Raw genomic sequence first — 22,256 nt, forward strand, 5'->3', positions numbered from 1 at the left:
GAGGGATTGATTTACTGGATTCCCAGTAATTCAATTTAGTATACCTATTCTAGTTCTGATTTACTACTGGATTTTACCCATTTGCATCCCTCTGCTTTTTCATCTATGATGAAACATAAGACATGTGCACGTACACACATACATACAGAGTGCACTGAACCAGATATAACTCAGGGCATTAAGACTACTATAAACATAGTCACAGATATTGTTCAGTCCATACTTCGCTATGTCAGTCATTTATGGCACATCAGCTTCTTTAAGGTGGAGAGGGAGGAAATCACCTCAGTGTCTGATTTATAGAAACTTTCTCTGACTTGTTGATTGCAGGGAGCATATTCTCCAAGAGTGGCTATACAGACGATAAATGTTGTTGCTGTCAAGAGCTGTTGCACCAGTTCCAGATTAATGGTGCCTATGAATTAATGACCACTTAATATTCCTATCATTAACAGCCCTGCTCATATCTCGCAAACTAAAGACCCTGTTTTTTCCTACTGACTCACTCCACCTCGTGTTAAGCCTTCTTTTCCTACTGCCTTCAACGTTTCCAGATGTGTTGTCTTTTCTGTTGAATGTTGTCTTCTCACAATGTATCCACAGTATGATAGCCTCAGTTCAGTAATCTTTGTTTCTAATGGGAGTAAAACTTTGATTTGATCTAGAACTCTCTTGATTTTCTGGTGTAATATCCAACACCACTCTGCAAATGAACCAGTTTTCTTCCTGCCACCTCTCTTTGCATCCATGCATAGTAACTGCAAACACTCCAGATTGCATGTTCTTGGTTGGCCTCAGTCTCAAGTTACACCTTTTTGTGCTCCTTGGTCTTTTTATAGTACCTTCGTAGCTGCCCTTTCAAGTCATCTTCTGATTTCTTTGCAGCAGTCTCCATTTTGATTGATGGTTCGCTCAAAGTATAAAAAAACTTTCCACAACTTTAATTTCCTTCACTATCAAAATGGAAGTTACTTAATTCTTTCTCTTATTTCTTATTTTTGCCTTCGTCTTCTGCTGTAATCCTGCTTTTGTACTTTAATCTTTGTCAGTAGTCATTTCAAGTCATTGCCCCTTCTTGTCAGTAAAATGACATCATCTTCACACCTTAATTTATTGATGTTTCTTCTCCCAAATATTCACGTCTCCTTCATTTGAATTTCATCCAGCTTTCTTTGTGGTACATTCTGCGTACAGGTTAATCAGAGAGAAATACAAAAGACATCTATTCCCCTTCTCCATATTGGTTGCTAAAAGCGGCCTCTTGTCCAGAGTATGTGTTACACATGCAGGAATCACATGTTGTGGCACAACGATTACTTTTAAAATGATCTATAGCTTTTTATAAAAATCTGCAAGTAGAAGACAGATTTAGGCTTATTGAGTTCGAAGGGCTGGTGCATCTGTGTGATCCGAACCATAATTAAGGGAAAGGTCTATCTCCTAAACGCCTACCCAATGCTCTGACATGCTCAAACACGTATATTGGAAGATCCAGTGAGGATTATAAGACATTTATTATCTTACCACCAGCCCTTCAAACTCCTCCTTCTTAAAAAAGGAGGAGAACTTTTTTTGAAGAAGGCTTTGTTCTGGAGAAAGAACTTAGCTTCAGTCATGTGGTAATGTCTACAGTAAAATCTGCTGTATCCACACATCACGGGATCATGAAGCCTTCTCTAAATCATCTAAATCATGACATGGCCCTCATAAATATAACCAGAATTACATTGTGGGCTCTGTTGTTAGAAAATTCTTCAGCAACCTAACGCTTCTCTCAACAACCAACAATCTCATTCAGTTGTCTGTACTAATGTACTAACTGGTGGTGTGTTTTTTCCCCTTTTCAGTTGGCCCACTTCATGTGGAGTTTTCACACACGGTGAATTTGAAGACTGTGGAAGAGGAGAACCCCGAAGTCAGAGATGGGGGTCACTACACCCCAAAAGACTGCAAAGCACTTCAGAAAGTAGCAATTATCATCCCATTCAGAAATCGAGATGAACATTTGAAATACTGGCTGTATTATCTCCATCCAATCCTTCAAAGACAACAACTTGATTATGGTATATATGTAATTAATCAGGTAAGAGATCTTGCAGTTCTAAATTGCCTGTTGCAGGTATAAAAGGACTGTATGCCCATACTGTTATTTTCTTTCAGACATACAGTATGTCTGACGTCAACTAAGTTGGACTAAGTAGTTTCCTCAAAAATGATGAAGTGAGAGGCTTCTGTAAATCACTGCAAAAAATCTTTGCTCTGCATATAGTTTCACAAAAGAAATAACATTCCCCTGATTTTATTTAAAGTTAGTTTCAGAAACATATATCCTGCATTTGTGACCTTAAGGTCTCATGACAGAGGCTAGTGAGCTTTTAAAAATTTGACAATATAAAATCACAGTATCAAACAACCAGCCTATCCATTAAAAAGCCCCAAATCAGGTAAAATATTTCTTCCTGCTCTGCTGAGCAATCCAAATGCCATTCCAGCATTGACTTCTAGCATTCTAGAAGTCAAAAACGAGCTGGCTGGGCCAGGTGGCCATTGTCCTAACTTGAGAGGATTTTAGGATTTCTTCTAAATGTTAGGTTCCCTCCCTGGTCAATTTGGTTAGTGCTTTCTGAACCTGCAATAACAGTGGCACCCAAGCAGAATATATGAGCAGAGGTACTCCTTCCGTTTATAACATTTCTGTTCTAACATTTATAAAAATGCATAGGACACCCGTATTTCTTATCAATGTACAGTATGTGTAAGTCACAAGATGAAAGGCAGTAGCCAAAACCTCATTAGGAGTAAATTAAATTACAATTGGCAGCTAATTATAATTAGCTGTAGCTCGTCACCTTTCATGCAATTTCACTTATATCAGAATATAATGGTGATAAGATTCTATCCTATGTGTTCCTATATGCACAAATGCATTTGGAAGGAAAATGACAGCATTGTTTCTTGTGGAATGTGGCTGTCATCCTATCAAACCCTGTTTGGTAGTGCAGAATTGAATGACTGTAAACCATTTATTTAGGGGAGGTTTTATTCCTGTAGTGAGATTATAATGTGATCAAGTCCTGGCAAATAACACTATTGACTAGCTAGGTGCCCATGCTTCCTGTAATACCTTTACATGTACTCTTTGTCACAGCATCAATCCCCAGATCACATTTCTTTGAACCTTTATTTTTATTTTTCCAATTGCTAGACCTCCAGAGATGTTTAAGGCAGTAGCTTTTTAATCAGATGATTTTCCTCCCTTCTCTCCTTTCTTTTAATTGAAATTTGGAAAAGTTAAATATTTTTTTGACTGAAGGTTGTGGGATCTGTAGTCCAAAAACTAGCTTTTGCAAGTTCTGATTTTTCTGGCATAATTTATACTTCTTTAGGAAAACAACCTCTTGCCAAGGGTTTAGGTGGAAGTCCAGCCAGGTGGTCTAGGTGGATGGGTAGAAGGGCAGATTAATGGCCAGTGAACTGGTGGCACAAACGGAGGAGCTCATGGTCTCTCAAAACCACAGGTTGCTCAGACTGAAAAATGATCAAATATAATGTCTTGGACCTTTATATCAGACTGGGGACAGGAGACCAGTCCTCAGGGGTCACCAGCCAGCTTAGTCCCAAAGAATTTGGGGTGGTTGCACAAGTGTTTCAGCTGGACCTGCCCGCCCTATCATGACTCCTGAGTCCTAACTCTGCAGGAACTAGTGCTGGATGGGTAAAGTTGCTAGCTTCAGTCCTATGACACTTGATACTTGTCTTATAATGAACTATAGTTAGTTGTTTTGCACTGACTGAATGCTGCTGCCTAGCATTCTGTTTCAATTTGTAATCAGTGCATTAAACTTTAAAATTGATTTTGGCCATCTTTCTGGTGCAGCCGGGGGTGGGGAATGTGTCTATCTCCAGATGTTGTTGGACGGCACTCCTCATCATTGCTCACGAGGGCTGATGGAAGTCACAGGCCAACAACATCTGGAGGGCCATGCTTTGCCAACATCTGTGGTAGAGGGTAAATGCATTCACATTCCTTCTTGAAAAGTTTCATTCTTCCTAGTTTATGCAAAAATGATTGCATGAAGAACCATAGTGTACATAGTTATCTGTCTACATTTTATTTTTTGGAAGCTTTTCAAGGCAATGTACCTTACCCTAGTGGAAGTGCTAAGTACTAGGAAGTAGGATTACTCTGTACTGCAAGCCCTGGATGAGGATGTCGTTCTCATGTGCTAATTTTGTAGGCGAGATCTGTCTGCATAACCCACCTGCCTTGAGCATAACATGCCTTCTCAGGGGAGGAACTACTAGTTTTGAGTTCCATACATATGTGTTATATCTTGGCTGATTAGGCAGTTTTGCTTAGGATGGGATTTCAGTCAAGAATTTCTGAAATTATGCTACTGAGCACAGGCAAATTATAATTTTATCTCCCCCTCCCCACAATCAAAATTAAAAGGCACACATTGTTCTTACTTTGAGAAGGATTGTGCTAATTCTCAGTCAGGTCCCAAAACAGTGGGCAGGAATCAAGCTGGATTTGATTTAAATGAAGTTGATTTAAATCACAAATTAAATGTAAACAATCAGATTTTGGATTAAAATGATTTTTAATATAAATCATTATTTAAATCAATGTGATTTTTAAAAATCATTGATTTTTATCCATCCTGGCAGAAATCCTCTCTGCAAGTGTAGAATAGCCCTAATTATTATTGTTTCCTGGCGTCTCATGCTCTCTTTTGTTAATTAGCCTGGACTCCCAGATGAGATGTGTTCTCTTGGCAATGGTGATGTTTCTGGGGTTGTTGTGAGTCTTTTGCCTCCAGCATCAGCTGTGCAAGGGAACTCACCGTGGACACTTCTGCCTTTCCTTTAGATGATGTGATTGTTCCATGCATTGTCCAGTGTGCAGACTCACTGCTACATGGTTTTCTGTTTTTGCAGACATTGACTGGAGGATATATCTGATTTGATAACTGAGTTTTTCGAGGCCAGTACCGAGCCATACAGTTTGGAAAGTATTGGCCGGAATTCTATCGGATATTTACATGGCATCCAAAGAATCGTTGATGGTGTGCACGAAGTGGCTGGCACTGTTGGATGTGTGCTCGACAGTGCACCTGACACATGCTGTACCTGCCACTTTGTCAATTAGCCACAGTTAGTTGCTGAAATTCTGGCAATTACCGTATTTTTCGCTCCATAAGACGCACCTTTCCATAAGACGCACCAATTTTTTAGGAGAAGAAAACAGGAAAATATAATCTGTTTTCTTCGCTCCATAAGACGCACAGACTCTCCACCCCCTGTTTTGTGGCAAAAAAGTGCGTCTTATGGTGCGAATCTTGCTTGTGTATAAATATCCAATAGGATTTTGGCCATTGGGTTATAAATATTTGCATTCTGTACGCTGTCTTGATCCTGGCCATCATGAGAAGTCATTGAACGCATCACGTCTGAGCAGATTTTGCTGATGGTTCCTTCTTTGTTGTAACAATATGTCAAATCTTTAATAATAGAGTCTATTGAATTAAACATCCCAATTATATCCTTTAAATATCTTAGTGTTTCCTTTAACAGTTTGGGTTGGGAAGTCTGGCTAGTTAATTCTATTCCTCTGTGATTGAGAAAGAAGCTTCTGATGCTTTTTCTCTGGGATTGTTCCAATGCATATCTTCGTACAAATAATGGCACCCTAATGCTTTCTTTTTGGAAGAGAGTCTCCCGGCTTTGTTGTTCTGGGTTCAGACACTCTAGCTGGATTGTGTACAAAATACTTTTGTAGGATAAAAAAAAATTATGGATAATAGCAAACTTACCAGCTGGATGCATATGGAATGTAAGTACGCTGTTGCTTCTTCCATTGCAGTCTTATAGCTTTATCCATTGTCATGGCCCGATTTTGTACATAAAGCATTCCGCTTATTTTGCTTCATTTACTGCAGGATACTTTGTGTTATAGTTCTGGCCTGCTAAATGTGCAACAGGCAACACAGACAATGACTCTTAAATGATCCAGGTGGTGTTTTTCTTGGGTGGAGAGGTGTGAGAAGTTTCTGAAGCCTGCTAAGAAAATCTTGTTTCTTTGCTTTCTTGACAATTGCTTTTCTCTCTCCCTCCCCCACCCTTGTCTGTCCATCCTTTGCATCAATTCTTCCTCTTCTTTCCCCCCCTTCTTCTTTCTAGAGGGGAGCTCTTTCCTTTTTCTTGCTAAACCTGTCCTGTAGCAAAGCACTTACTGAAGCGAAGAGAGTTTCAATGTGAGTGGTTCTTACTCCGCTGGTGTCCCTCTATACTCTGCGTCTCATAGGTGGAAAAAGGGAAGGAAGGAAGGAAGGAATGCTGACCAGTCTCCTGCTTCAATGGTAAAGTCCCAATCTCTTAATTTTCAGGGCAATGCAAATCCACACATAAATCGACCATGGTCACCCCTGACTTTTGGAATGTTTTTTTTTAATTATTTATTTCAAATATTTCTTCCCCCACCTTTCTCCTTAAGAAGGACTCAAGGTAGCTTACAATCATGTACAGTGGTGCCCCGCTTGACAACGATGTGTTCCAGCAAAATTGCTGTACAGCGAAATCGTCGTCAAGCGAAAGTAAAAAACCCATTAGAATGCATTAAAAACTGGTTAATATGTTCTAATGGGGGAAATACCTCATTGTCCAGCGAAGATCCTCCATAAGGCGGCCATTTTCCGGTGCCTGTAAAGCGAGCAATCAGTCCTAAACACAGCGGGGAGCCATTTTGCACGGTGGGGAGCCATTTTGTGCCCCGCCGATCAGCTGTTTTAAAACCATTGTTAAGTGAAGAATCAGTTCCCAAGCAGGGAACCGATCGTCGTAAAGCGGAAAACCCCATAGGAATCATTGTTTGCGATAAAACTCATTGTAAAGTGGATTCATCGTCAAGCGGGGTAATCGTCAAGCAGGGCACCACTGTATTGGGCTGCACATTGTACTTAAATGGGGAAGAAAAAAGTGAGGCCATTTTAAAAGGCAGGGGTAGGGCTGCTGCACCAACAGAAGGAAACTGGATGCAAGTTACTCTTCTGCTGTAGTGTACAGCTTGGCTCACTCTTTTTAAGTCAACTATATGCTTGGTAGCTTGCTTGCTTGCTTGCCATCTCTTCAGGGCTTATGTGCACTCTCTGCTTCTTACCACTGTATTTCTAGTTGTGGTCATTGGTTATCTGATATATTGGGGGCTTCCTCTGTACAGTACAGTATTTTTTTCCCCATTCTGGTTCAATCTGATAATCTCAATGGTTTCCAAAGCATCTCCTTTGTCGTGGGAATCTTTTTCCATGACTCATCTGCTGAGGTACCTGGTATGTGTGCTGGAAATTTCCTCTTCCTTGCAAACCCTTCTAGAAGACGTTGGAGGCTGCCACATAGCAAACAGAATAACCGGGTTGATTCTCATCCCAAATCTGCGATAACTGAGTGTTTTCTTGAGCAGAATTGACATTCTTTTCCAGCTGTGTGTTGCAAGTGTTTCAGTACTGGTGCACAAACTGTTTCAGAAAGGCACATCCAGAACTTTGGGTCTTCCAGTTGCATCGTCTTTTTGACAAAACGTCCGAGAATCCCAGAAACCCCTGGAACTCGGAGAGAAGCCCACTAAACTATCTTCTATGGAAACCATGCTGTTCTTAATGTTCTCGTAAATTTAAGAAGCATCAGTTGTTATAATTTCCCAGTCAGAACATATTTGGAAGGTATCATAAGCAAGGACATGAACTCTTTTCTGCAAAACAAGGCAGGAGAGGAAGGCCTCTTTCTTATGAGCTGTGTCAAGCTAGAGGAAGTAACAACCTCCAAGACTAGTTGGAACCCAATTAGCTTGCAGCACCCATCTTGCCCTCTTTATAGGTAATATTTATGCCAAATATTTAATGAGCCCCAGCTGTTTGACATGTAAATCTGGAAAAGAGAGCTCTGTGTGGGACTGGCTGACTCAAAAGAAGCAGGGTTTTTTTTCCTCCTTAGACTTGACTGGAACCTACAGCTGCTACTTAAGGCAGAGGTCCAGCTGGTTTTCTGAACTAACTAGTAATTAGTTCAAAGCCTTTTCCTTGAGAATTTCTATGGGGAAGGTGTTTTGGATGTCCATATATTATGTCAGTGTATTTTTTGAAAAATCTTGCTATTTTGTGCAGAAGAAAATATCAAAAATATAGAATTGAAGCAGGCAGCAATTCTGAAGAACTAGTTCTGGAACATCACTTGTGCGAGGCAGGGAAGAAAGATGGATTTTCTAAAATATTTATAGTCCATAGGATGGGGAGGGGCTGGAAAAACGTTGGAGTACTTGGGTTTTGTTTTCTATAAAAAATGAATTTTGGGAGAAATTGAAATAACGATGAAAAGGCAGAGGATTCAAATGGCTGAAATCCAGTAGAAAGTTGCACAAGAGTAGGCTGAATCAGCAGGAATCTGGTGAATCAACTCCTGGGAGGTCAGTTGATTTAAATAGGGCTACTTTAGTGCAAATTACTACACCAGGCAACAGAATTTTAGCCAGTATAATCAAAACGAGACTTAAATGTGCTACTTTAAACAGGAATATGAAATACTTTGATTTCCTTTGTCCAAAGGAAAGGAACACAGAATCCATCTTGTTATACGTAGTTTAATTAGAAGCTAATGTACAAATTACTATCATGAACTTAAAGTAAATCTTTTTAGTATTTATTCAAATCAAATTACAAGTATAGCCAGCACTTGAAATCCAGTTGGAAACTGCTACAATTTAAAGTACCTTTTGTTTGATTCTAATTCATTATAAAATTGGAAATATCCCTATAAACGGCACCCTCAGCTTGCAAATTGGGGAAGATAGTAGTAATTTTATTTATATAAATACAAATCCTTTGTCTGGTATTATAGAAAAATGGAGGTTAGAAAATATTGTGCATACTTTGATATTTATTTATTTATTAGATTTCTATCCTGCCCATCTAGACCAAAGGTCTACTCTGGGCAGTTTACAAATTTTAAAACAATAAAACCAATAAGCATACATTATAAATCCAAGATGGGAAAAATATAAGAAATTAAGATATGGCAGGAAGGAAAGCCTGCCCATATAGCCAGGTTTTAAGTTTGTTCCTGAAAACACCCAGAGAAAGAACCAGGCGGATCTCTACAGGCAAGTTGTTCCAAAGGTGAGGGGCCACTGCCGAGAAGGCCCATTTCCTTGTTCTTTCCTTCTGGACCTCTCTTGGCATTAGGCCCCTGAGCCGCCTGGTCTGGCTGGAACAAGAGACTCTGGCAGAACTTTAATATAGAGGTAGGGGGGAAGCAGGGATCTTGATATTACATAATCAAGCATGTTTTCAAATCTTATGTTGACAGAAAGAATTTGTAAGAGTTTTCCTCCCAACTTCCTCTTCTTAATATTAGTTGGTATTATTATAAGACTGCTGGCGGGGGGGGGGGAGAAAATTATTTTTTACCTGACTTCTTGTTCCGCTCCTTTATTGGTAGTGCATGTCTCCATTTACCCAGCCACCCACAAGTGAGGTTAGTAGGCTGTGTATAGTATAGAAGCTACTTAATAGAAGTAACTGCACTATATAAATGCACAGTTCTACATTTAGGCAGGAAAAGTAAGATGCACAAATTTAAGACAGGGCACTGATGGTTTGGCAGTATTCCATATGAAAAAGATCTAGTTGTCATAGTAAAATACAAACTAAACATGCAACAAAAGTGGGACCTAGCAGCAAAAAAAGTGAATGCAATAATTCTAGGTTGCATCAGCAGAAGTGTAGTGTCTAAATCAAGGGAAGTGATAGTACCATGCTAATTTGCTTTTATCAGACCACATCTGGAATGCAGAGTTTAAGAAAGGGACCAATAAGTTAGAATATGTCTGGAGGAGGGCAGCCAAAATTAGAAAATGTATGGAACCCAAGCCTTATGAAGATTGAATGAGAGAGCTGGATATGTTTAACCCAGAGAAGAAAAGTCTAAAAGGGATATGTTAACCATTTTCAAATATTTGAGGAAAATGGGGGACATGGTGGCACTGCGGGCTCAACCGCAGAAGCTTATGCTGCAGGGTCAGAAGACCAGCAGTTGTAAGATCGAATCCACGCGACAGAGTGAGCTCCCGTCGCTTTGTCCCAGCTCCTCACCAACCTAGCAGTTCGAAAGCATGCAAATGCGAGTAGATAAATAGGTACCACCACGGTGGGAAGGTAAAATGGTGTTCCCTAGTCACGCTGGCCACGTGAGAATGGAAACTGTCTTCGGACAAGCGCTGGCTCTACGACTTGAAAAACGGGATGAGCACCGCCCCCTAGAGTCGGACACAACTGGACTAAAAATGTCAAGGGGAACCTTTACCTTTACCATGAGGGAAATGGAGCAAGCTTGTTTTCTGCCAGGTCCCCAGACAGTGAGTAGGACATTTTATCTGTGGATTACTGTACTTGCTTTGGCAGGGAGTGAATTCAGTAGCTCCTGGGGTGCTTTCCAGCACTACATTTATATTGTTCTATGCTACACTTTTCCAGAATGCTGGGACAAGTTCTTTCCTTGTGTCAGTGGAACTCCTAAAATGGTTTTATCTCTGTTGCTAGTATTCCCAGTTTCTTGAATTCTTATTTATTTATTTATTTTTATTTTATTTTATTTATATCCCGCCTATCTGGTCGTATCAGGACCACTCTAGGTGGCTAACAACATTAAAAAAATCATACAATGAATATACATATAAAAACAATTTTTCATAACGGGAATATTAAACAAAATAACTAAAGGAGAGGTAAAAGAAAAGGGAAAAGGGGGTGTCAGGAATTATCTGATGGGAAGGCCTGCCTAAACATCCATGTTTTTAATTGGTTCCTGAAAATGCCCAGCGAGGGAGCCGCGCGAATCTCAGGAGGTAGGTTGTTCCAGAGGCGAGGAGCCACCGCCGAGAAGGCCCGATTTCTTGTCTTCTCCTTCCGGGCCTCCCTCGGCGTTAGGCTCCTCAGCCTCATTTCCTGGATCGCGCGAGTGACACGGGTAGTTCTTGGTGGGAGAAGACGTTCCGCCAAGTATCGAGGTCCTAAACCGTTTAGGGCTTTATATGTAAGCATCAACACTTTGAAGTCGATGCAGAACCGGATGGGCAGCCAATGCAGTGCGGCCAGAGTAGGAGAGATATGCTGGTATTTTCTCACTCCAGTAAGGAGTCTGGCCGCCGCACTCTGCACCACTTGAAGTTTCCGCATCAGCTTCAAAGGAAGCCCCACGTAGAGCGCGTTACAGTAGTCTAATCTAGAAATTACGAGCGCAAGTACTAAGGTAGTGAGTGCCTCCGTGTCTAGATAAGGTCACAGCCGGGCAATCCGTCAAAGGTGGAAAAAGGCGGTGCGGACTACCGATGCCACCTGCGTTTCCATGGTGAGCATTGGGTCCAGGTGTACCCCCAGGCTGCGGACCCCACTCTTCGCGGCCAGGGCCACCCCCCCAAACATGAGGGAGTTTCCCAAGCCACCATCCACAGGGCCACCCACCCTCAGAACTTCCGTCTTGTCCGGGTTCAACCTCAGCCTGTTCTCCTGCATCCACTGCTCTACGGCCCCCAGGCAGTGCTGGAGGGACAGGACGGCATCACCTGCAGTTGGTGAAAAGGAAATATAGAGCTGGGTGTCATCGGCATATTGATGACACGATGCTCCACATCCCCTGATGACCCCACCCAGCGGCCTCATATAGCAGATGGGGTTTTTTTAAATACCCTCCCCTTTTCAGTCTACCACTAGCTCACTTCTCTCAAAAATCAAAGCTCCAGGATCCAGCTTTCAAAGTGAGATTTGGGTCCAAGCCAAAAATACAAAAACATATACATATAGCAAAATAAAAATATCCAGCAGTAAACAGTAAACAATAAACAATGAACAATAAGCAATAAACAATAAGCAGATTCTTCAAGATGGTGAGATAACAAAGGATAAAGAAAGAAAAGTTAAGTATTATCTGGAGGGAAGATTGCTTAAACATCCAAGTTTTTAGATGGGTCTTAAAAATACCCAGCGACAGGTCCGCACGAATCTTTGGAGGCAGGTTGTTCCAGAGGCGAGGAGCCACCGCCAAGAAGGCCTGATTTCTTGTTTTTTCCTTTCGGGCCTCCCTCGGCGTCAGGCTTCTCAGCCTCGCCTCCTGACTTGATCGAGTGATACGGGTAGATCTTGGTGGGAGTAGGCGTTCCGTCAAATATCGGGGCCCTAAACCATTTAGGGCTTTATACATAAGCATCAACACTTTGAAGTCAACGCGGAACCGAATGGGCAGCCAATGCAGTGCGGCCAGAGTGGGAGAGATATGATGGTATTTTCTCACTTCACTATGAAGTCTGGCCGCCTCATTCTGCACCACTTGGAGCTTCTGCATCAGCCTCAAAGGTAGCGACATGTAGAGCGCATTACAGTGGTCTAATCTTGAGATTACGAGTGCATGCACCAAGGTAGTGAGCGCCCCAACATCAAGATAGGGTTGCAGCTGGGCTATCCGCCGAAGGTGAAAAAAGACTGTGCAGACCACCAACGCCGCCTGAGTTTCCATAGTGAGCGTCAGGTCCAGATGGATCCCCAAGCTGCGGACCCCACTCTTGGCAACAAGAGTCACCGCCCCGAAAGAGAGAGTTTCCCAAACCACCTACTGTGGGGGCACCCACCCTCAGAACCTCCGTCTTGTCTGGGTTCAGCCTCAGCCCATTTTCCTGCATCCATTGCAGTGCAGTCTCCAGGCAGCACTGAAGGAACAGAACGGCATCTCCTGCAGTTGGTGAGGAGGAGATGTAGAGCCGGGTGTCATCAGCATACTGATGACACGATGCCCCACACCCCCTGATGACCCCAACCAGCGGCCTCATATAAATGTTAAACAGCATTGGGGAGATAATCGACCCCTGTGGAACCCCACAACTGAGACTCCATGGGGCCGAAATATTCTCCCCAAGCTGCACTCTCTGGGGGCGGTCCTCCAAGAAGGAACGGAACCAGGCCAGAGCTAAGCCACCGATACCCAACTCAGAGAGCCTCCCCAGGAGGATACTGTGGTCGACGGTATCGAAGGCCGCTGAGATGTCGAGGAGGACCAACAAAGAAATTTTACCACTGTCGCCCTCCCTCAACAAGTCATCGTATAGGGCAACCAATGCCATCTCTGTACCATGGCACGGCCTGAAGCCCGACTGAAAAGGATCCAGGGCATCTGTTTCATCCAGATGTGCCTGAAGCTGGTCAGCCACCACGCTCTCGACTATTTTGCTCATGAAAGAAATATTGGCGATGGGCCTATAGTTGCCAATTTCGTCCGCCGCCAAATTAGGTTTCTTTCTTATGGGCCTAATGAGTGTCTCCTTGAGGGCAGAGGGAAACCTGCCCTCAAGGAAAGACCCATTTATTATTGCAGTGGCCCATTCTGTTGTTATCGGCCTGGCTGCTTTGATTAGCCAGGCCGGGCAAGGGTCTGTTCTTTTTGGACTAGGTCCTTTGCACATTGATTTAAAGTACACTGTTTTTTTCCAAGGAGGCACATGCCGCCATATTCTTTGCTGGAAAGCCAAGCTAAACATTCTGTGATAAATCTACGTCTGGAATTGGGATCTTTGCCAAACATATAAACAGCGGTGATTGTGTGTGTGTGCAGTTTTAGAGAAAAAGTGGTAGACTAAGGATGAGTCGTTAAATCTCCCTCTTCCTGTTACATCTGTCTTACAATTCCTTCCTCCAATGGCTTTTCCTCTGTCTGGAGTTCCCAGGTATCTGTTTGTTGATGTTCCCTGGACAGAATTGGTGCGGAGAAGGAAATGTAAAGGATAGGAAGTGGCAATAGGCCAAAGCTAGGAAACCTGGTGTCCCCTGAAACAGCTGAAGGGTATCAAGTGGCCTATCCCTGGAGTAGTGGAGTTGTTAAAATTATATTTTCTGCTTATATTATATTCTCTCCTTACTGTTTAAGTGTGACTAATTTTTTCCCAAGTCCTATGTATTATAATGTGTATAACACACTATTAATAAGTTTAGCATTTTCAGTGTTAGGTTACTCTTTATGTCCAAATTAAGTCTAGTTTAAGATGGTGACTATCAGGGACACTTTTTCTTCTTTATGTGTGTCTTTTCTCTTCAGATTTCTTCTTTTCAGATGGTAAAACCCAAGATGCATGAGCTTAAGAATATATGGCATGGGGTGCAGCAATTTGCAGTGTTTATGTTAGTATAGAGTGCCAAATATTATGATGCTATGTGCCAGCTGAGTGATGAATTAAGGATTTTATGTTGCTAAATCAACCATTTGTAGGTCCTTCAGTAAGAAAGCTGGCCAGAGAGGACAATCATTCTTGAGAGAACTTGCCCACACTTACTGATTGTCACTTACACTGCATAAAATCTGGGAGAGCTAGGTGTCTTCTGGGGACCACTGTTCTAGGGTACACACAGCAGACTGGTGTATATCAGACTTCCATATGAACCAACCTGGTACCCCTGAATTTTCTGCAGTACTTTCACATAGAACTGCAAAAGAGTGCTTGGCCAACAAGTCAGCAAGGACAGATTTCCTTGAAGGTAAGATACCAGAAAGCTATGGGCTGGTAGAACTGCCTTGGAAATGTGGCACAGCTGCAGAAGAGTGGCAGATGGTGAAACTGAAATACATGGCTTTACATATGCAAATGCTCTTTTGACGAACTGATTGTTTTCTCACCTTTACATAGTTCTATCTTGTTGAGTTGATCACAAATGTTAAGGTTAGATATGTATATGTGGCAGATGGAGGTGCTGACGCAGAACTATCTGACCCATGTCAGATGGATTGCCGGATCTAGCTAGGGGCCACAGTTGTCTGATGATGCGTTTTTTTTTTTTTTTTTTTTTTTTTTTTTTTTTTTTGCTCCTGCAATGTAAAGCAGACGTTGTGTCTGTTATACAAACAGGCAACGGTTCTGTTCCCAGTAGATGAAGCAGACAGAGTTAAAGCAATATTAATTTAGGCTATGCTTCAGGCCAGGGAGGGAGAGGGAATTCCTTACTAAGCAGAAAGCCAGAGTGAGAAGCAATAACTTTAAAATGTTCTTAGAAACGTCTGGGGGAAAGGTGTGCTTTTCTTTCTTTAAATCTCTTTCCTAACCTTCTGTTAATCACTTACTTTGGTTGCTGTACCATATCCGTCCGTGCAACTCTGTTTCTAGTTGTTCTTAAACAATTTGCCAAATTTGCTTGCGAGTCAGTTTTCTGTGTTTACTGTGGCTGAGCCTGGATGGTATGGAAATCTTTGCTGCAGGCATACGGCAGTTGCTATCGAACTTTAAAACTAAATTAACTAGAAAACCTAACTTCTTGCACCTGTGAGGTTCTTCACATCCGTTTTTGAAATATACGTTTGTGCTGTCATTTGCCCACCCCCTATGTGCCTTGTTATAATTGCTTGTGTCTTGTTGCTTATAAGCTCTGTCCTAGTTTGTTAATAATACTGTATGTGAAAGTGAACACTTGAACAGGCTTATCTACATAATTAACACTACTGTACTTCTGCTCCTGGTGGAGGAGAGCCAAGGAATTCTGGAGGGCACTGAGATTATTGCTGCTGACTGTCAGGACATTACTCAGCTGCGACTGCTATTTTCTAAGATTCCAGCAGACATTAGCCTCATCCTTTCCAACATTCTAAAATTAAGTCTGTACAGAAAAGCTTATTCCATAGTTCTTTCCCAGAAAACCAAGAAACTGGAGTTGGACTATCATTGCTCTAAAGTAGCCTCCTTGGAGTTCCATGAGCCCAATTTGAACTGCAATTCTCTTTCAAATGTACAAGGAGGCAGTTCCCATTGAGCACAGTGTCACTAAGTAAATGTGTCTAAGATTGCACTGAGACTGGTTGATTCAGGGCTGGGAGGAGAAAGATTTCTCAGACATCGGATGATGGGGGAGTGAAGCAAAGAGCCCGGGGCCTCGAGGAAAGGGCAAAGTAAGCTCACTTGGGGAAGACAGTCTCTTTCCTCTTCATTTCAGCCATTTTGTTAGCACCCCATGCAAAAGCTGGTCTAAGTGATTTACTGCCTGAGGCTGAGGACCAGATGGTACACCCTAACTCCCAGATTAGAGTGCCCGGTACCCAAAGCAAAGCAAAATTATGCTCCCAGATATGTCGGGACAGGAAAACCAAAAGAGAGAACAAGAATTTTCTCAGAAGAGGCTGTCCATTCTTCCAGTGTTTGAAAAATATGCTTAAGCGCCAGAAGAATGCTTGAAATCCTTATCTGTCTGAAGGAAGCAGTATATTCCAGAATATATCAGGCATTGTTAGACAATAAACAACAGAGACTTAGAAAAACATTTTTTTCTGTCTCCTGGTCTTGTAGCTTGTGCCAACCATCCTTTCTTTTCCCAGCACATGAGATAGGAAATTCCCAACATCTCTCACCATCTTTGAAGGAAAAATACAGTGAAATAACAATCTGGTGCTCTTTTGTGACACTCCAAAGCTGCAGCCTGAGGTGGCCTCCTCACTCTGCTGGCCCTGGTCCCACTTGTCCTTTCTCCTCCTCTGAATGTCCTCAGATGCTTTTACCTCTCCTGAGTCTTTGCTTGTGAGAGGATTTAACATTGTGGCTTCATCAGTTGGGCTTCAGTAAACGAGAAAGTTTCAAGGCTTTTTGTACAAGGCATGGAGGAGGACAAAAATGAAAGTTTCCTGTCTCTGGCGAGATAATTTCTTCATACATTTGTTTTCAGAAAAAGGGAGGATGTACATGAAAAACTCTAATAATTCTAACGCTTTGGCTCAAGATACTTGGCTTGCAGTTCCTTCCTGCCCGTTTTCCTATGTTTGTTTATTTCACAGTGGGAATTGCCCTGCCTGGTGTAACGTCTTCTCAAAAGGTAGCGCTCGGGCCCAGTGAATGGCAATCATCATAATCACACATTTTAGGCATTTCTAATGATTTGTGTATGTGATTGTGGATGCTGCTGGACACCTAAGGCTGAGATAGGAGCCTTGTTAATTAATTCCACATAATTACCATTTTAGTGACTAAGTTTTTTTTTTGCTGGAGGTTTCCCAGTCCCCATCTTAGTAATTGTGTGTTACTCAGATGTAAGTGTGCTAGTGTATTATTAATGTTGCATCTTCCATGAGAGGAAGATGGTGCTGAGGCTTTTCAACATGATAAATATAACATAAGCAGTATATATTGGGCATAATGTGCATGTGTTTTCTGCCTCTAGACCTGGTCTTGGACAACTGAGGACATCCGAGGTGCAACGGATTCCTCCATTGCAAGAACATCCATTTTTCCTTTAGATTTCTACCTAGGATCCTCTCAATCACATGTACCACATAACTAATCCTCGCTGTGATCCTTGCTTTAGATTATGAGTGCACACATTTCATCTGTAGTTATTACCATTCTTGGCTGCCTTCCATTGAATCCATTTTTCAAACAATGATTGATATATATATATATATATATTTGCTGTTATGCCGTTGAATTAGGTGTACATTTTATTATTCCGGTATCTTACTCTGTGAACCATCTGAGAGAGTCTTTGTCTCAATAGGTGGCCTAAAATATTTGCAATAAGTAAGTTCTTACAACACAACCGTTCCCTTTGCATTCATTGTCTGTGTGGAACTAATGGATAGTGCTAAATAGATGTGTGGTTGCCTTCAAAAACAACAGCCTCAGGTCTCCTTCTTTCACAATAAAATACACAATGTGCTATTATTGTGCTCAGTTTTGCTAAACTCTCTGTTCTACTACAGTAATTCCTTCTTCCGCAGCGGAAGAGGTTTGAGAATAGTTGTGTTGTGTTGTATGCTTTCTTTCTAATGGTAGACCTTAATGGAAAAAAGAGGAGCCACAGAGTTGCTGCTTTTAGCTGAACCTTCTGGTGGAGGAAGGGTCTTAGCCATGTTACTCTGTTGTAGAAAAAACAGCAGAGATGCAACTCATGTCCTTCTGCTTGCGAAACCTTATGTGAAATAAAACCTCTTCAAGGTGCCATAAGACATTCTGCTGTTTCCCTTTCCAGCTGCAGCCATGTGTCCCTTGTATTGAATGGCTCCACTGTAAAAATAAACCCTTTTGCTAGCCTTTTTGTTCTCAGTTGCTAATTCTTTCAACATTTTTACAGAGTCTCCCAATATGTAAATTTCAAAACAGTTGCACTCATCCAGCTGTATTTTAAAAACAATGGGCAGGCAGTTTGGCTCCCTCATAAGACGGCCTCGCCCATCTGAACAGAATGTTTTAATTGTTCCTTTATACTGACTGAAGTTAGGTTTTTAAACATCAGGTGGGGATCCAGCGGGATGACTGTCTCTCTAGTATACAAACGTGCTAAGAATCTGTATTCCACTAAAAACAGACTTGCAAGGTTATTACGTGAAAACTAAAGTGAGAAAGAGGCAGGGAGAGTTTTTGCTAGCTTTTAAGCATGCGAAACTATATTTCTCACAGCCTTTTGTCTTCAATACAAGATTATTAGCTGAGCATAAACATGGCTTTAAAATATTTTCTGCTTTTTTACTAGTGGTTTTCTTCACAGAATTGGTCAGCATGAGTTAAGCTCGTGAACTTAGACTGTCTTCCTCAGCGCTTTGCTGCCAGCAGGGCTGAGCTACAACTTCCATCCTTACCAAACAGATTAGTCATGGGAACTTGTCTAAAACCGCTGAGGGAACATGAGGTTTGAGGAAACCTTTGCTATAGTGAATTGGGTTTATTCTGTTCCTGGGACCTTGGATACTGTGACGGAGTTAAGGTAGACTAGGTTTAACAATGAAACTCTTTGTTGGGAGAGGCAGGATTGGTGCCATTTCACATAACCACCCTAAGTACAGTTTGTGAGCAGCTGGACTCAAACCATACCCATGGCAAACGGGTCATGTGATTTCTTCACCCTGAACACTGTTGAACAAGTGAAAATTTGCTGAAAACACTTTTCAGTTTGTTAATCCACTCTCCCATCTTCCCCTTTCCACAGGTGAATGTAACAACTATATAGACTAGGGTGTGCTGTTCTGATAGAATGTTGAGCTGAGAAATAAGGAATTGAAATCATATCTATGCTGTGAAGTTTCCTGGGTGACCTTGAACAGTATCTTATTTTTTCACATAATTTATCTCACAGAATGACTGGGAGATTAAGGCTGCAACCACCGTGGCAAATACTATGGGGTTTTGTTCTCCAAAAAGATGGGTGTGTGTGTGTGACTGTGGGTGGTCTTCTGGTGACATACTAAGTGAAGCATGATGTTTTGGATGCGGGAACACCCACCCACCGTGATCTTTTTCCCTAGTCACCCTGAAGTATTATGTATTTATTTAAAACAAGTGGAGCTTTGCACTGGATCAACATATCACCGCACTGATACATTAGTTCAGTGCTAGATCACTTCTGCAAATCAAACTGCAGCACAACTTGAATTGCTCTGATTCAGTTTGCCAGTGTAATCACAGCCTAAGACATACACACTTCTTTAAAAGAACAGCGAGAGAAACAATGTGGCACATTATTTAATAATCACTGGTAGTTGAATTTGAGCTCAGTGCCTTGTATCCCCATCTGGAAGATATTATGACTCGGACAGACCATGTGTGTGAGCCCAACCAGCCCTAGCTGTGTCTGTGGGGACTTCCTCCTCCATCTGCAAATCTATAGATGATATGAAGGGTAGTTCAGCACAAATGGGGGAATACAACCAAATTACTTACAGAAACCTTAAGGATAGTTCCCTGCATTTCCCTCAGGTCGCGTTCAAGTCCAGAGACCCTCCATTTAACATCATTGGGGGAGTTTCAAGTCCTTTTAGTGCATTTCTCTGAGGGGCCCACAACAGAGAGGGCAGCGGTGACAATACCAGCTTCTCCACTCTTGCTGACCCTCCAAGGGCTGGTACTGATATTCCTGCTACCTCTGTCTCCTCCAGTGTTGGAACTAGGTGGCAGTTGGCACCTTCGGCCTGAGTTCACAGGGCCGATCCTTTTCTGCCTGGCATTTCCTCCCTCCCCCTCCACAGGTAATGTGGCTGGGTAGATGTTGAGATGTCTGTCTGCTTTGCCTTTTTTTGGGGGGGGGGGGAGGACCTGGAGATGTAACTGGACCTTGGTCCAAGGGTCCACCTTGTAAATACGTTCCCAGTCTCCACACAGAAGCCCTCATAGAGTTTTCTCTAGGGCACCCCCCTGGCTCCCTCTTTTTCCACTTCCTCTTTTTACCACAACAGGCAGGAAGTCCCCTGCCTGAATCTCCTTTTCCATGCTCTCCTCTTCTCTTCCCAGTGCCTTCTCCCCTTCAGCTCACAGTGGAGCTTGGAGTCAGGAATTCCCCAGAACCAGCGAGAAGGTGAGATTGTTGGCCCACAGGGGTGCCTGGGTGACTGTCGTCCCTCTCACAACGTGAGACTGTTGTTTCAAAACTCTTAACATACAAAGCAGACTCCTAATGAAATTCTTGCTATTTTGAAATACAGTACTTACTCAGCAAACCTTCTGTCAGTGTGAGCATTATATTTCAATCGCCATTTTATTCGTGCATTGCACTCTGGTAACTGAGAACCACTTTTATTGTAGAACCCTAATTGGATCATGTGTTTCCAACCACCTCCTTAAATTAGCAAGGACTCTCTTTAGTTTTTCTCCTTCATGGATTGCTGCCTTGTCGTGGCAAAGGGGCTTGAGTAACTCAGAGAAGTATAGTGCATGGCCACCCAAGACGGACAGGTCATAGTGGAGACTTCCGACTAAACGCAATCCACCTGTAGTAGGAACTGGCAATACCACTCCAGTATCCTTGCCAAGAATGCCCCATGATCAGAAACAAAAGGCTAAAAAATATGACGCTAGAAGATGGGGCCCCTCGGGTCGAAAGGCATCCAACATGCTACTGAGGAAGAGCGGAGGATAAGTACAAGTAGCTCCAGTGGTTGGGCCAAAGCCGAAAGGACACTCAGCTGTGGACATGCCTGGAAGGGAAAGGAAAGTCCAATGCTGCAAAGAAAAATACTGCATAGGAACCTGGAATGTAAGATCTATGACCCTTGGTAAGCTGGAGGTGGTCAAACAGGAGATGGCAAGAGTAAACATCGACATCCTGGGCATCAGTGAACTAAAATGGACAGGAATGGGTGAATTCAACTCAGATTATTATCATATCTACTATTGTGGGCAAGAATCCTGTACAAGGAATGGCGTAGCCCTCAATAGTCAACAAAAGAGTGAGAAAAGCTGTAATGGTATATAATCTCAAAAATGATAGAATGATGTCAATACAAATCCAAGGCAGACCTTCCAACATCACAATAATCCAAGTTTATGCACCAACCACCATTGCTGAGGAGACTGAAATTGAACAATTTTATGAAGATTTACAACATGTTCTTCTCATTCTAGGGGACTGGAATGCTAAAGTAGGGAGTCAAGAGATAAAAGGAACAATAGGGAAGTTTGGCCTTGGAGTTCAAAACGAAGCAGGGCAAAGGCTAATAGAGTTTTGTCGAGAACAAGTTGGTCATCACAAACACTTTTCCAACAACACAAGAGGCGACTCTATACGTGGAAATCACCAGATGGGCAATATTGAAATCAGATTGATTATATTCTCTGCAGCCAAAGATGGAGAAGGTCTATACAGTCAGCAAAAAGAAGACCTGGAGCTGACTGCAGCTCTGATCATCAGCTTCTCATAGCAAAATTCAAGCTTAAACTGAAGAAAGTAGAAAAAACCACTGGGCTACTCAGGTATAATCTAAACCAAATCCCTTATGAATACACAGAGGAAATAAAGAATAGATTTAAGGAACTCGATTTGGTGGACAGAGTGCCTGAAGAACTTTGGCTAGAGGCTCGTAACATTGTACAGGAGGCAGCAACAAAAACCATCCCAAAGAAAAGGAAATGCAAGAAAGCAAAGTGGCTGTCCAACGAGGCCTTAGAAATAGCAGAGAGGAGAAGGGAAACAAAATGCAAGGGAGATAGGGAAAGTTACAGAAAATTGAAGGCAGACTTCCAAAGAATAGCAAGGAGAGACAAGAGGGCCTTCTTAAATGAACAATGCAAAGAAATAGAGGAAAATAACAGAAAAGGAAAAACCAGAAATCTGTTCAGGAAAATTGGAGATATTAGAGGAACATTTTGTGCAAAGATGGACATGATAAAGGACAAAAATGGGAGGGACCTAACAGAAGCAGAAGACATCAAGAAGAGGTGGCAAGAATACACAGAGGAATTATATCAGAAAGGTTTGGATATCCCAGAC

General features: G+C 42.2%; 1 protein-coding gene across 2 annotated transcripts in view; it reads left to right on the forward strand.

The window, feature by feature from the left end:
* B4GALT1 (beta-1,4-galactosyltransferase 1) overlaps positions 1-22,256 on the forward strand; it is a 68,743-nt gene that overhangs the window by 19,639 nt on the left and 26,848 nt on the right. For both annotated transcript variants that reach the window (XM_072991884.2, XM_072991885.2), the window contains exon 2: positions 1,848-2,083. In XM_072991884.2, the coding sequence (XP_072847985.2) occupies positions 1,848-2,083 (236 nt within the window). The remainder of the gene's footprint in view (positions 1-1,847; positions 2,084-22,256) is intronic.

This window comes from Pogona vitticeps, chromosome 2 (assembly GCF_051106095.1).
Source record: "Pogona vitticeps strain Pit_001003342236 chromosome 2, PviZW2.1, whole genome shotgun sequence".
Lineage (NCBI taxonomy): Eukaryota > Metazoa > Chordata > Lepidosauria > Squamata > Agamidae > Pogona > Pogona vitticeps.